The sequence below is a fragment of the Bombina bombina genome, chromosome 6 (assembly GCF_027579735.1).
Source record: "Bombina bombina isolate aBomBom1 chromosome 6, aBomBom1.pri, whole genome shotgun sequence".
Taxonomy (NCBI): Eukaryota; Metazoa; Chordata; class Amphibia; order Anura; family Bombinatoridae; genus Bombina; species Bombina bombina.
In genome coordinates, this window is record NC_069504.1 from 71,520,706 (window position 1) to 71,536,992 (window position 16,287).

A 16,287-nucleotide genomic window follows, 5' to 3' on the forward strand; every position below is an offset into this window, starting at 1 on the left:
ATCGATGATCTCAATAATGTTAACCCCAATGGAAATCTTTGTGATAAACAAATCCGTAGTGTATAGCTGGTCTAAACTGCAAAGATCATGTCTAATAAAGAAGCAATCTTATAATAACTGCAGCTACTTGTCCCATTGATTTTCATTCTCGTTTTTGTTATGTTCATTTTGTGAGTGTTCTCCGGTGCTTGAACGTTTATTACTTTTAAATTTGTAAACAATGAAATGTGCATTTAAAACATGTTTCTAAATAAAGAAGATTTGCAAGAACTTATTTCATCATTAACATTAAAATACATCAAAGTCACATTAAGACGGTGAAAATGCGTAAAAGAATACCATAGCAGACGGTGCAAACTTCACCCATTTTGTGCAATGGTTTTAGTTTGGCAGTTCTGTCCCTACTGCCATGCTTCACATATATTCAGTCTTGCATTTAAAGTGCAGGTTTAAATGGTTCAAAATGTGATGATTTTATGATCTTCATTATTTGATCAGAATGAGACTTTTGTTTGTCAACCAATAGGGACTATTTAAAAGAAAAGACATATCTTAAAACAAACCCTCTGTAAACTGTCAGCAAAAATTTGTAAGAGAATAATATAGACCTTACGCATTTTGAGCAGTGGTCATAGTTTGTCCCTTTCTTTCTTACGAATCTCAGAAACTAAAATCCAGTGCGACCCAAAGCCCCCCAACTGCCCGGACCCTTCCTGCATCAGTCTGATCTCTGCTCTGCCCCTGATCACTCCGACTCCTCCCTAAGATGTCACAACTCCTCCCACTTTGGGACCTGACTCCTTTACCAACCTATTAGTCTTGTAGACCATGTAAACTACATTTTTGAACAGTAATATTCATGTATCAAGGGGCAGATTATTTCCAATTCTAAAAATAGAAACATTTCTAATAAAATATTGAGTACAATATCATAGCATATTTGGAGTATCCCAGACATTTACAGACATTTTGTTTTGCATTAGTGAGCCTAGATAACTGTGTTTAATCTTAACATAGTTTCACTCCATGAGTGCAATTCTTGAGCCAATCAGGAGTAACAGTTGTCCAACCTCACCAGTAACGGACTGTGTCTCACTCTGAAGCTACAATACAAGGTTTGTAGCTACGAAATAGCGTTTAAACCATTTGAAAAATCTTGCATTGTAAGCTCATATATTAGTCACTAACTGGCCGCAGTAAAAGAAATGATCCTAAACCTATTTTAGTTTTTTTTAGGGTTATATTACTAAACTGCAAAACAATGCAAATTTTAATAACACAATAACAATTTAAAATAATTTTAAAATATTTTCCTTGTATGCAGACTTTTGCAATGCATTTGTTGCTCATAAATATTCAATATGATTTAATGATCCCTTTGAAGTGCTTTATCATTAAGAGGAATAGTAAATCTCCTTAGTCCCTGTTGAGCTATCAGATGCTTCTAAAAGTGGCAAACTATGTATCTTTCATAAGGCTCCTCTTATAAATGCATAAAACAGCCCAGCTCAACATTTTTGCAGCACCAGTCAATGGTAAACCCCAATAGGATTTAAGGATATTTGTGGATTGGTGGATACATCAGAGTTACCTGAGCAGAAGCAGAGATATTTTTTTTTAATCCTGGTCTCTTGGGATTGCTGGTAAAGAAGTGTTGTGCAGTGTATTTGTTTTGTTCAGCACTTGTTAGTCTAAAAAGTCATTCTGAACATTTAAACTTGTGGGCTTCATACTTTTATTTTTTTTTACAAGATTTTGATATCCGTTATGAGTCATTATTAAAGGGATCTGCTACTCCAAAATCTTCTCAGCTCTTATTTAAAGGGACAGTCAACTCAAAATGTTTTATTGTTTAAATAATCCCTTTATTATTACCCATTCCCCAATTTTGCACAGCCAATATGGTTATATTAATACACTTTTAACCTCTGTGATTCCCTTGTTTCTAATCCTCTTTTGACAGTCCCCTGATCAGATGACTTTTTATTTATTATCTATTGACTTGAATGTAGTACTGTGTTGTGCAAAACCCACAGGCGTGAGCACAATATTATGTATATGGCCCTCATGAACTAGCAGTCTCCTGTTGTGAAAAGCAAATAAAAAAAGCATGTGATTAAGAGGCTGTCTATAGTGGCTTAGAAGCAGGCACAAATTTAGAGGCTTAAATGTTATAAAGTGTATTGATATAACAATGTTGGTTGTGCAATCTGGGGAATGGGTAGTAAAGGCATTATCTATCTTTTTAAACAATAACTATTTTAGTGTTAAATGTCGCTTTAAAGAGAATGTTTCAAGTTTTTTAACATAAAAACATTTGAATATGTTTTCATTGCTGTTCTTTCATATGCATTTTAAAAAAGGGAAATATTATAGCAAGCTATGAAAAGACAGTAAATGTAATTTTTCTATATAGTTAGTATTACCTTTGGATATACAATCTGTCATTATATGACAGTCGCTGGCTTAAAGGGACATAAAACCCAAAAGTTCTCTTTCATGACTCAGATAGAGCACATGATTTTAAACTTTCTAATTTACTTATATTATCAATTTTGCTTCATTCTCTTGGTGTCCTTTCTTGAACGAGCAGCAATGCACTACTGGGAGCTAGCTGAACACATTGGTAAGCAAATCAGAAGAGGCATATATGTGCAGCCAAAAATCAGCTGCTAGCTCCCCGCTCCTGAGCCTACCTATGTATACTTTTCAGCAAATTATACCATGAGAACAAAGCAAATTAAATTAAAAAAAAATGTAAAGTTGTTTAAAGTTGTTTGCTTTTTCTGAATCATGAATGAAAAATGTTGGGTTTCTTGTCCCTTTAAATCATAAAGTGATATGAAACCCACATTTTTATGCTTTTTCTTTTGTGACTCATATATACATTTTCAAACAACTTTCCAATTTAATTTCATTATCTAATTTGCTTTGTTTTTTTGAAATCGTTTATTGAAAAGAATATCTATGTAGGCTCAGGAGCAGCAAAGCACTACTAGGACCTAGCTGCTGATTGGTGGCTGCACATATATGCATCTATTCATTGGCTTACCTGCTCCCAATAGTGCATTACTGCTGCTCAACAAATGATACCAAAAGAAAAAAACAAATTTGATATTGGAAGTACAATGGAGAGTTGCTTAAAATTGTATGCTATGTCTGAATTATGAAAGAAAATTTGGGTTTCATATACCTTTAATTTTATCTTCTGGGAAGTTTATATATGTTTATTTCTTTAAGGAATACACAATTTATCTTCAATATTAGTTCCCTTTAGACTAAATAATAACAAAGGAAAACAAGTAGAGATTAATTTGCTATTTCTTTTGCTTTTCAGTAAATAACTGAAGGGATAACTTGCAATGCATTGCAGATTATGGTGTAAGCAAATAATTTTATGCATACGGACTAGCAAATAAAAAAAATGAAACAGTCAGAAATGCACATGAAAATATTTTGGCTTCCCACACAAAGCTATCATTTCTTTGATCACTTCCACTTGTGAATTGAGTTCTTTGTTCTCTGGTAACAAACAGAGGTCTTAAATTCTCCAATCTCCTTAATTCATTCTGCAATGAGTGGGGATCAGATCTGCAGCCCACAGCAACATAGAACGTAGAAATACGTTCAGACAATTTGATGCACACATGGCGACTTCATATAACTGCAAATTTATCGTTGGCATCTTGCATTAGGCATCTGACAGATTGCCAAACGGTTTATATTCTTCTCTTATGACTTTATAGCTAAGATTGACTTCATTATTACTGCGATTCAGACAACACAAGGCACCGCTATTAACAACAGAAGAATTATTTTATTGAGCTGTTTAACTGTCTTTCTGCACCATTTGTTAGCAAATGTATTAAGACGGAAATCTAGCCGTGATGTCCAGTGTATTCTGTGCTTAAAGCAATCTTGGTTGCAATTTGTTTTGTAAGTTACATCCTGTGGATCATTAATACATTTTTAACAGTAGTTCATAGGCTGTAAATTTATCATCTGTTGTAACCCTGGAAATACTAACGAGTTTAAATGTTTTTTTTTGCTTTGTAGTAACGGCACCACCAACAAGATGAATGGAGCTTTGGATCATTCAGATCAGCCAGACCCAGATTCCATTAAGATGTTTGTTGGTCAAATCCCACGTTCGTGGTCTGAAAAAGAACTTAAAGACCTTTTTGAGCCTTATGGAGCCGTCTATCAAATCAACGTCCTGCGAGACAGAAGTCAAAACCCACCTCAAAGTAAAGGTAAAATAAAAAAAAGTAACATATCCACGTACAAGTTCTTTTTCTGTTTCTGATGTTAAGCTTTGTGTTGCAACAGAATCTTGTGCTCTATAGTCAGCCAGACAATATTATCACAAATGTAATACATTTAATATGGCTGTTTGGTTTAAAGGGGTACAAAACCCAATTTTTTTCTTCTATGATTTAGATAGAGAAGCAATTATAAGCAATTCTCTAATTTGCTCCTATTATACATTTTTCTTCGTTGTCTTGGTATCTTTATTTGAAAAGCAGGAATGTAAGCTTTGGAGCCAGACCATTTTTGGTTCAGTGCCTCGATAGCGTTTGCTAGCTAAATGTATCCACCAATCAGCAAGCACTACCCAGGTTCTGAAACAAAAATGGTTCGGCTCCAAAGCTTACTTTCCTGCTTTTTCAATAAAGATACCAAGAAAACGAAGAAAAAATAATAATAGGAGTAAATTGGAAACTTGCCTACAATTGCATGCTCTGAATAATGAAAGAAAAAATTTGGGTTTCATATCCCTTTAAGAGGCACGATACTCAAAATGTTTCTTCATAATCATAATGACAATATTTCAGAATGTATTGCAATCCTTTTTTTTTAATTATTATATTGCTGTTCCTGTGATGAATAATCCAGTGTACCAATGTTTTATGTGGGGATCTTCCCTAGTAGCCAGTGAGCAGTAAAGTTCCAGAACCTAATTATGGACTTGCTCTTAGTTTCACTTTAATTATAAACTGTTTTAATTTATCTTTTTTCATGCAATAAATAATTTTAACATTTATAACATGATAGAAACATTATGAGTACCCTGCCCCTTTAAAATAACTTGCTCTTTGATTGGACATAAGAAATTGCTTGACAGCTTTTTTGTATAAGACCATGAGTTTTTTGAAGGTCACTTTGATTAACACTTTAGCATAACTACAAATTAAATGACAGACAGGGTCCCTCAGATTATAGAGCACCTAACAGGTTTTTTAAAAAACATTATATAGGGCACTTGTTTTCAAAACCTGTCCCCCAGGCGTCCCTAACAGGCCAAATTTAGAAGATATCTGAACTGGAGCGCAGATGAAATAATCAGCTGTTTAGTAAGCATGGTTCTTTTACCTGCTCTCATCCAAGGTAATCCTGAAAATCTGGCCTGTTTGGGAGGCCTGAGGACAGGTTTGAATACCAGTGGTATAGGATGAATAAGGACAATACAAAAAGCTAAGGTTTGAGCTTTTCCTTGCATGCAGAGTGAACAGGGATAGATCTGATGCTGGTTGGCTGTTTATTCTAGGGTCATGTGTCATTTGTTTCCTGTCTGTATTTCCTGTGCTTGATAAATTTGAAGTGCGTGACGTGAGACATATCTTGCAGTTACCGAGGGCTCTATTTGTTTGAAGATCCAGACCATTATAAAGAGTCACTTTAAAGGGACAAGAAACCAATATTTTTTTCTTTCATGATTCAGAAAGAGCATGCAATTTTAAACAACTTTCCAATTTGCTTCATACTCTTGTATACTTTGTTGAAGAAACAGCAATGCACTACGGGTAGCTAGCTAAGAACTTCAGAAGAACCAATGACAGGAGACATACTGTATATGTGCAGTCACCAATTTGCATCTAACTCCCATACTGCATTGCTGCTCCCTAGCCTAGCTAGATATTGTTTCCAGCAAAGGATAAGAAGAGACTGAAACAAATGAGATAATAGCAGTAATTTGTAAAGATGTTAAAAATAATTGCATGCTCTATTTGATTCATGAAAGAAAAACTTTGGTCTTCTTGTCCCTTTAATGTTACACGTTGCTTTAAGAGTAAGCCATATTATTTTCTCCATTCTTTTGGTGTGTATATTATATTTCTTCTCTGTGGTTATACCAAATGTGGGGATAGATGCATAGATCACAAGTGGCACACTATTTGTGCGCGTCGGATAGCACTCGTATTACAAGTGTAAAGTAAACAGGTTCTGTGCGAGCGAAAACCTTTTGTGCAGAAAGAGTTGGACTTTAGTCATCGCAACAGCGTTTGCTATTGTCCCCATAGACTTCAATGAGGTGCTCAAACTGAAAAAAAAAACTAGCACCTACACTTGCGCACTAATCTGAATTGAGCTATTAAAATTACACATTCCAATGTTCTTCACATAGAATGTTCTGTTTATTTTTAAATATTTGTATATATATATATATATATATATATATATATATATATATATATATATATATATATGTATAATTATCTTGTAAAATGTATATGAACATATACAGAGGTAAGTGTGTATATATATATATATATATATATATATACACAAACATGTATATATGTGTTTATATGTGTATGTAAATACATATATACAGGGAGTGCAGAATTATTAGGCAAGTTGTATTTTTGAGGATTAATTTTATTATTGAACAACAACCATGTTCTCAATGAACCCAAAAAAACTCATTAATATCAAAGCTGAATATTTTTGGAAGTAGTTTTTAGTTTGTTTTTAGTTATAGCTATTTTAGGGGGATATCTGTGTGTGCAGGTGACTATTACTGTGCATAATTATTAGGCAACTTAACAAAAAACAAATATATACCCATTTCAATTATTTATTTTTACCAGTGAAACCAATATAACATCTCAACATTCACAAATATACATTTCTGACATTCAAAAACAAAACAAAACAAATCAGTGACCAATATAGCCACCTTTCTTTGCAAGGACACTAAAAAGCCTGCCATCCATGGATTCTGTCAGTGTTTTGATCTGTTCACCATCAACACTGCATGCAGCAGCAACCACAGCCTCCCAGACACTGTTCAGAGAGGTGTACTGTTTTCCCTCCTTGTAAATCTCACATTTGATGATGGACCACAGGTTCTCAATGGGGTTCAGATCAGGTGAACAAGGAGGCCATGTCATTAGATTTTCTTCTTTTATACCCTTTCTTGCCAGCCACGCTGTGGAGTACTTGGACGCGTGTGATGGAGCATTGTCCTGCATGAAAATCATGTTTTTCTTGAAGGATGCAGACTTCTTCCTGTACCACTGCTTGAAGAAGGTGTCTTCCAGAAACTGGCAGTAGGACTGGGAGTTGAGCTTGACTCCATCCTCAACCCGAAAAGGCCCCACAAGCTCATCTTTGATGATACCAGCCCAAACCAGTACTCCACCTCCACCTTGCTGGTGTCTGAGTCGGACTGGAGCTCTCTGCCCTTTACCAATCCAGCCACGGGCCCATCCATCTGGCCCATCAAGACTCACTCTCATTTCATCAGTCCATAAAACCTTAGAAAAATCAGTCTTGAGATATTTCTTGGCCCAGTCTTGACGTTTCAGCTTGTGTGTCTTGTTCAGTGGTGGTCGTCTTTCAGCCTTTCTTACCTTGGCCATGTCTCTGAGTATTGCACACCTTGTGCTTTTGGGCACTCCAGTGATGTTGCAGCTCTGAAATATGGCCAAACTGGTGGCAAGTGGCATCTTGGCAGCTGCACGCTTGACTTTTCTCAGTTCATGGGCAGTTATTTTGCACCTTGGTTTTTCCACACGCTTCTTGCGACCCTGTTGAATATTTTGAATGAAACGCTTGATTGTTCGATGATCACGCTTCAGAAGCTTTGCAATTTTAAGAGTGCTGCATCCCTCTGCAAGATATCTCACTATTTTTGACTTTTCTGAGCCTGTCAAGTCCTTCTTTTGACCCATTTTGCCAAAGGAAAGGAAGTTGCCTAATAATTATGCACACCTGATATAGGGTGTTGATGTCATTAGACCACACCCCTTCTCATTACAGAGATGCACATCACCTAATATGCTTAATTGGTAGTAGGCTTTCGAGCCTATACAGCTTGGAGTAAGACAACATGCATAAAGAGGATGATGTGGTCAAAATACTCATTTGCCTAATAATTCTGCACTCCCTGTACACATATAAATATATTTGTACACATATGCGTGAGGGGTTTTAATTTTAACTTGTAATATGCAAGCTATTTACGACTCACACAAAAAGCTGGAAAAAAACATATTGCTCATGTGCAAAAGTTAGCGCGCCACTTGTAAGCTAGCCCCTGGTGTTTAATGAAGCCTATATAAAGCATTGGCACAATCAAGCTGACAGCGTCACAGTAATAGGTTTAAGAATGCCTGGGTTCTGCAGTTGTGATGTTCCGTACATTTCCCTAGAATCTTCAGCACTGAATATATGGTTGCTTCAGATAGTAAAAGATTGTTTTCTATGTGTACCTTTTCAATGTGCCATTTCTAAAGCATTTCATGTCACATTTTCTGTCAGAAATATATTTTCATGGTATCTCGCTGGCAGCTAATACAAATATGGTTTTGCTGAATATTTGAATTTCACCTATTAAATGAAAAACAGAGAATATTAATTGCATATTTAAAGGGACTCTGAACCGAATTTTTTTCTTTCGTGATTCAGATAGAGCATGACATGTTAAGTAACTTTCTAATTTACACCTATTATCAAATTTTCTTCATTCTCTTGGTATCTTTATTTGAAATGCAAGAATGTAAGTTTAGATGCCGGCCCATTTTTGGTGAACAACCTGGGTTGTTCTTGCTGATTGGTGGATAAAGTTATCCACCAATAAAAAAAGTGCTGTCCAGAGCGCTGAACCAACAAAAAAGCTTAGATTCCTTATTTTTTAAATAAAGATAGCAAGAGAACGAAGAAAAATTGAGAATAGGAGTAAATTAGAAAGTTGCTTAAAATTGCATGCTCTATCTGACTCACAAAAGAAAAAAATTGGGTTCAGTGTCCCTTTAACCCCTTAACGACCAAGGACGTACGCCACACGTCCTAAAAAAAAATACAGTTAATGACCGAGGACGTGTGGCGTACGTCCTTGGTCTGGAAAGCAGCTGGAAGCGATCCTGCTCGCTTCCAGCTGCTTTCCGGTTATTGCAGTGATGCCTCGATATGGAGGCATCCTGCAATAACCCCCCTTGGCCATCCGATGCAGAGAGAGCCACTCTGTGGCCCTCTCTGCACCGGACATCGATGGCCGGTATCGTTGGTGGGTGGGAGCTTACGTGGGAGGCGGGTGGGCGGCCATCGGTGCTCAGTGTGAAGTGGAGGGGGGCGGGATGGGGGGCGGGATCTACGGGGGCGCGCACGGGAGCGCGCGCGTGCACGGGGGGTGGCGGGCAGGCGCGTGCACGGGGCGGGAGCGGGTGGGAACCGCTACACTACAGAAAAAAAAGTTAAAAGCTAAAAAAAATAAACAAATCTAAATATTAAAAATGTAATCTAAGGGACCTGGAAGGGGTTGGGGTTGGTCTTGGTGTGTGGGGGGGGGGAAGCTACACTACAGAAAAGGGCATTTTTTTACAAAACTGGGTACTGGCAGACAGCTGCCAGTACCCAAGATGGCGCCCATTAAGGCAGAGGGGAAGGGTTAGAGAGCTGTTTGGTGGGGGATCGGTGAGGTTGGGGTCTAAGGGGGGATCCTACACATCAGCATATGTAAATATGCTTTTTTTTTTTTTTTAAAAAAAGGGCCAAATACCTTTTATTTTAGTACTGGCAGAGTTTCAGGTGGGAGGCTGAGCTCTACACTAAAGCTAAAATTAACCCTGCAAGCTCCCTACAAGCTACATAATTAACCCCTTCACTGCTAGCCATAATCCCATGTGATGCGCAGCGGCATTTAGAGGCCTTCTAATTACCAAAAAGCAATGCCAAAGCCATATATGTCTGCTATTTCTGAACAAAGGGGATCCCAGAGAAGCATTTACAACCATTTGTGCCATAATTGCACAAGCTGTTTGTAAATAATTTCAGTGAGAAACCTAAAATTGAGAAAAAATTAACGTTTTTTTTAATTTGATCGCATTTGGCGGTGAAATGGTGGCATGAAATATACCAAAATTGGCCTAGATCAATACTTGGGGTTGTCTACTACACTACACTAAAGCTAAAACTGCCCCAAAAAGCTCCCTACATGCTCCCTAATTAACCCCTTCACTGCTGGGCATAATACACGTGTGGTGCGCAGTGGCATTTAGCGGCCTTCTAATTACCAAAAAGCAACGCCAAAGTCATATATGTCTGCTATTTCTGAACAAAGGGGATCCCAGAGAAGAATTTACAACCATTTATGCCATAATTGCACAAGCTGTTTGTAAATAATTTAAGTTAGAAACCAAAAGTTTGTGAAAAAATTTGTGAAAAGTGAACGATTTTTTGTATTTGATTGCATTTGGCGGTGAAATGGTGGCATGAAATATACCAAAATGGGCCTAGATCAATACTTTGGGTTGTCTACTAAAAAAAAATATGTACATGTCAATGGCTATTCAGAGATTCCTGAAAGATATCAGGGTTCTAATGTAACTGTCGCTAATTTTGAAAAGAAATGGTTTGGAAATAGCAAAGTGCTACTTTGGCCCTATAGTTTACAAAAAAAGTAAAAAACATGTAAACATTGGGTATTTCTAAACTCAGGACAAAATTTAGAAACTATTTAGCATGGGTGTTTTTTGGTGGTTGTAGATGTGTAACAGATTTTGGGGGTCAAAGTTAGAAAAAGTGTGTTTTTTTCCATTTTTTCCTCATATTTTATAAAATTTTTTATAGTAAATTATAAGATATGATGAAAATAATGGTATCTTTAGAAATTCCATTTAATGGCGAGAAAAACGGTATATAATATGTATGGGTACAGTAAATGAGTAAGAGGAAAATTACAGCTAAACACAAACACCTCAAAAATGTAAAAATAGCCTTGGTCCCAAACGGACAGAAAATGGAAATTGCTGTGGTCATTAAGGGGTTAAGTAAATAATAATACTAACAATTTTAAATTTGGCAAAGCTTTGAAATAGCATTTATACCTTGCAATGTATTTGAACTTTACCAATATTATTAAAAAGCAACAACAACAAAAAAACGTACAATGAGGTTAGTATGATTTTTAGAATAAAACTACTTTCTTTCAAACAAATAAATATCTGTTTGTTATCTCAGTATCCCCTTCATTGGATAAATCATTTAAGTGCACAATTTTGACACTTATTGTGCATGGATGCTACTGATAGATTCTTAAAAAGTTAATTGTTCCATCTTTTGTCATGTGACACATTCTACCCTCCTGGGTAGGCTACCACCAATGAGCAACAGACTGCAATTTGATCTGATTCTTAACCAATAAACCAGTGGAATGGCACAGGGTATTTTCTTGCTAACCCCCCCCCCCCAAAAAAAAAAAAAAAAAAAACATTTGTACCTATTGTAAAAAAGATATAATTGTCCAACTGTAGTTTTTGGTATTTTTGGATCTTGTCCCATCTGCCAGTGGTCCTATGTCATAGTATGAATAATAAAGATATACCATAACACCATCGTAAACTTTACTGTTAACACCATGAGTTGTTTTGTGCTCTCTGCATGGTGCAAGACTTGTTACTTTTGATCATTTTCATGAACATGTTTGATTCTTGGAAAGAGAGTGAGGGTTAGAGAGAGATATAAAGAGAGAGAGGGGGGGTCACAAAAACTTTGACACACATTCAGATAGATTACGAGTTTTTAGCACTATAGGGAAATAAACGACCACAACATTTTCGGCATTATTTCACCTCCTTATAGCACTGCTATTACAGGTTTACAAAAAAGCAGGCTTGTGCGGGAGATATGGTTGCGTTGAGCTCCATACCGCACCGAAATCAAGCGCTGCTTTGACGTGCTCATGCACGATTTCCCCATAGACATCAATGGGGAGAGCCGGCAAAAAAAAACCTAACACTGGCGATCGTGGAATGAAAAGCTCTGTAACGCAGCCACATTGATGTCTATGGGGAAAAGAAAAAGTAAAGTTAAAACCTAACACTCTAACATAAACCCCACATCTAAACACCCCTAATCTGCTGCCCCTAACATCTCCGCCACCTACATTACAATTATTAACTCCTAATCTGCTGCCCCTAACATCGCCGCCACTTACATTACACCTATTAACCCCTAATCTGCTGCCCCTAAAATCGCTGCCACTTACATTACACTTATTAACCCCTTATCTGCCGCCCCCAATGTCGCCGCCACTATACAAAAGTTATTAACCCCTAAACCTAACCCTAAGCATAACCCTAATGTAACCCTAAGCCTTAGTCTAACCCTAACCCTAACACCCCCTAACTTAAAATATAATTAAAATAAATCTAAATAAACCTTACAATTATTAACTAAATAATTCCAATTTAAAACTAAATACAAGCTTACCTGTAAAAAAAAAACCCTAAGCTAGCTGCAATATAACTTATAGTTTTATTTTTATTTCACAGGTAAGTTTGTATTTACTTTAACTAGGTAGACTAGTTATTACATAGTTATTAACTATTTACTAGATGCCTAGTTAAAATAAATACAATCTTACCTATAAAATAAAACCTAACCTGCCTTAAACTAAAACCTAACATTACAATAAAATGAAATAAATTAAATTAATAAAAAACAATTTACTAACTTACAAAAAAATAAACACTAAATTACAAAAATAAAAAAACGAAATGATCAAAAATAAAAATGAATTACTCTGAATCTAATAGCCCTATCAAAATAAAAAAGCCCCCCCCCCCCCAAATAAAAAAAACCTAGCCTACACTAACCTGTCAATGGACCTTAAAAGGGCCTTTTACGGGGGAATTGTCCCAAAGATACCAGCTCTTTTACGTTGCAATAAAAAATACAAACAACCCCCCAACAGTAAAACCCAAACCCTACCAAACCCCCCAAATAAAAACCCATTGGCAGTTTAGTGTAGGCTAGGGTTTTTTTTTATTTTGGGGGGCTTTTTTATTTTGATAGGGCTATTAGATTAGGAGTAATTCGTTTTTATTTTTGATATTTATGTAGCGTTAGTGATGTTAGTAATGTGGGAGGTCAGAGGTTTAGGGGTTAATATTTTTTTTGTATATTTTGTTGTGGGGGGGCTTGCGGTTTATTGGTTAATAGGTGTATTAAAGCAGCAGTGTGGGTGGACAGCAGATTAGGGGTTAATAATATTGAAATAGTGTTTTCGATGCGGGATGGCGGCGGTTTAGGGGTTAATAGGTTTATTATAGTGGCGACTATGTTAATACATTTTAATAGTGGCGGCGAGGTCCGGAGCGGCAGATTAGGGGGTTAATAAATTTATTATATTAATACCGGCGATTTAGTTGTAGGAGTGTTTGCATGGGAAGATATCTTGTCTCCTCTCCCCAGTACCTGTATGCTTTCTCATGGATGATAGTTCTCCTTCATCCCTCCAGTTTATCCCGGAGATTAGGCGAGCTGCATGCTTTAGATATTGACATGTCCTATTTTACTTTCATGAGACTTACAAGGTCTGTTATCGTTCTTAGATCAAGCTTAACCTTGTTATTTCTTATTTCCATTTTAACCTACAGAGCAGGAAAGGGGAGAAATGAATGTGCCCTATAATTTCATGTGTCTGAGATAAAATGGAAGATGGCTTGACCCTGTCCACTTGTTCTAGCTCCAGATTTTACTCATTAGAAGTCAGCATTAGCATTCCGTTTTCATCCTTTGCAGCGAGCAAATCAGTGCTCCAAATGAGATACAAAAAGAGAAATTATCAAAATACAAATACAATATTCTTCTCTCTGCAAATAGAGCGCTGCTGAAATATTACTCTTATCTCGGCAATGCTTCTTGGTTTAACAGTCTTTCTAGTTTAAGTAAATGGCCCTGAGAACTCAAAAATAATAAATTCCAATATTTTATTCACATAAAAGCATTTTAACAGCATTGTAGAAAGCTGAAAAATAAATAAATAAAAATAAGGTTTGTTAGATTCTGCAGATTTTACTCTCCCATAGCTCTTTGTTGATAAATCTAAAGACACTGCAATAATTAATGCATATATGGGGTTGTAGTCATTTGATTAAAAGCCTATTATGCTATTATTAGTGATTGACAATGCTTTTTATTTATTAAATCAATATTATGGGCCAGATTACAAGTGGAGCGCTAATTTATTGCGCACCCGCAAACAGACAAATTTGCATGTTTGCAAGTGTGCAATAAATAACCGGCCATTACAAGTGGCCCAATTGGCCCCAAAATAAAGAGTCTTTTATTTTTTTATAAAAAAAATACTGCACAGAACAGTTTCTAGAGGTTAAAAGTGGCGAGTGTGGGGTGTTAGAAAAAAACCCCAGCACTTAAAAGTGCCTTTACATTGCGATCTATGGGAGCTGTGTGTTCCCTTTAATTATATATGTATATGCTTATATACATATATATTTATGTGTTAATATGTGTATTTACACATATTAACACATAAATGTATATGTATATATTCATATACATGTATATTTATATTTGCTGCGTGATTTACCCCTTTCACTGTGCTAGTTCGCATGCCGTGTCTCACAGGATATTGTAGAAATCCAGGTGAGTGGGAACTCAGCACTACTGAAAATGTGCTCGGTGTAAGGGTTAACTGCAATAACCCAAAAAGGATCCAAAATACAAAGTTCACCAGCACTATGTGATTTGAAAAATATATTCTTTATTAAAGGGCCATAATACCCAAATGTTTAAACACTTGAAAGTGGTGCAGTATAGCTGTAAAAAGCTGACTAGAAAATATCACCTGAACATCTCTATGTAAAAAAGAAAGATATTTTACCTCAAAAAATCCTCAGTAGCCACCTCCCATTGTAAAGGATTTCTAAGCAGCATTTTAGTGTGTCTGTCCCGGGACAACTGAAGGGATGAGCATCGTGAACTCTCATATTATTTCACCAATCAGGTAAAGGAAGCTTACTATGAAATCTCATGAGAGTTAAGTCAAATCTCATGAGATCACAGTAAGAGTTCATGACCTCAGCACTGCTGATGCTGATTGGCTGCTGTTCATTTCTTCATTTTTTTAATTTTTTTACCTGCAGCTGGGAGCAGCTGAGTATAACTTTTTACACAGAACTAACTCTACTGAGCTGAGGAAATTGTGAGGTAAAATATCTTCCTTTTTTACATAGAGATGCTCAGGTGATATTTTCCTGTCAGCTTTTTACAGTTATACTGCATCAGTTTCAAGTGATTTAGCATATGAGTATTATGTCCCTTTAAAGACCCATTAAAAATAGCGACGTTTCAGGGATTAACCCCTTAGTCATGATGGCATGACTAAGGGGTTAATCCCCAAAACGTCGCTATTTTTAATGGGTCTTAAATAAAGAATATATTTTTCAAATCACATAGTGCTGGTGAACTTTGTATTTAGGATATTGTAGAAAATCTAAATTTATTAAAGAAACAGACGATCTAGAATACAGCTTATAGTTAGCTTTAATAAAATCAATATATATTTTTAAAAAGCTCTACGCATTTTAGCAAAAATGCCTTTCTTAAGAGCTAATACCAAGGTGCAAAAAAGCGCTGATTTATAAATAATAATAATAATTAGACATTTGGAGAGTACAAGAGAGTGCCATAAAACTACAGCACTAAATTTACTTCACCCCAAATCCTGTTGCCCTAGGCACAGACCTAGATTACCTAGACCAAAATATGTTCAAGTTTATGTTTAAATATTTCCCTGCGTACTGGACGGATCTAGTGCAATATTTCTGGTCCCTGTGTGTGTATGTAGCTTTATTAAAGGGACATGTAATATATTTTTTATTTTTTTGACTCAAATAGAGCATACAATTTTAAAAACATTTCCAATGTACCTTCTATTATCAAATGTAATTTATTTTCATTATATCCTATGTAGAAAAGCAAGTACAGTAGGTAGGCTCAGGAACCTGCACGTATCTAGAGCATACATGGAAGCAGTTTTGAAACACTTATTTTAACAATTTCATACATTTGCAAGAGCACTAGATGGCAGCAAGCACTGCTGACATCTAGTACTCCAGACATGTTCTTACTACGTACCTAAGTATGCTCTTCAACAAAGAATACCTTGATAGCAAAAGTAAATTTGATAATATAAGTACATTGGAATTTATTTTTTTAATTGTATGCTCTGTCTGAATTTTGAGAGAAATATTTGGG

At 36.1% G+C, this 16,287-nt stretch overlaps 1 protein-coding gene across 19 annotated transcripts in view; it reads left to right on the forward strand.

Moving 5' to 3' along the window:
- CELF2 (CUGBP Elav-like family member 2) overlaps positions 1–16,287 on the forward strand; it is a 639,346-nt gene that overhangs the window by 273,612 nt on the left and 349,447 nt on the right. For all 19 annotated transcript variants that reach the window (XM_053716441.1, XM_053716446.1, XM_053716442.1 and 16 more), the window contains exon 2: positions 4,057–4,253. In XM_053716441.1, coding sequence (XP_053572416.1) covers positions 4,057–4,253 — 197 coding nt within the window. The remainder of the gene's footprint in view (positions 1–4,056; positions 4,254–16,287) is intronic.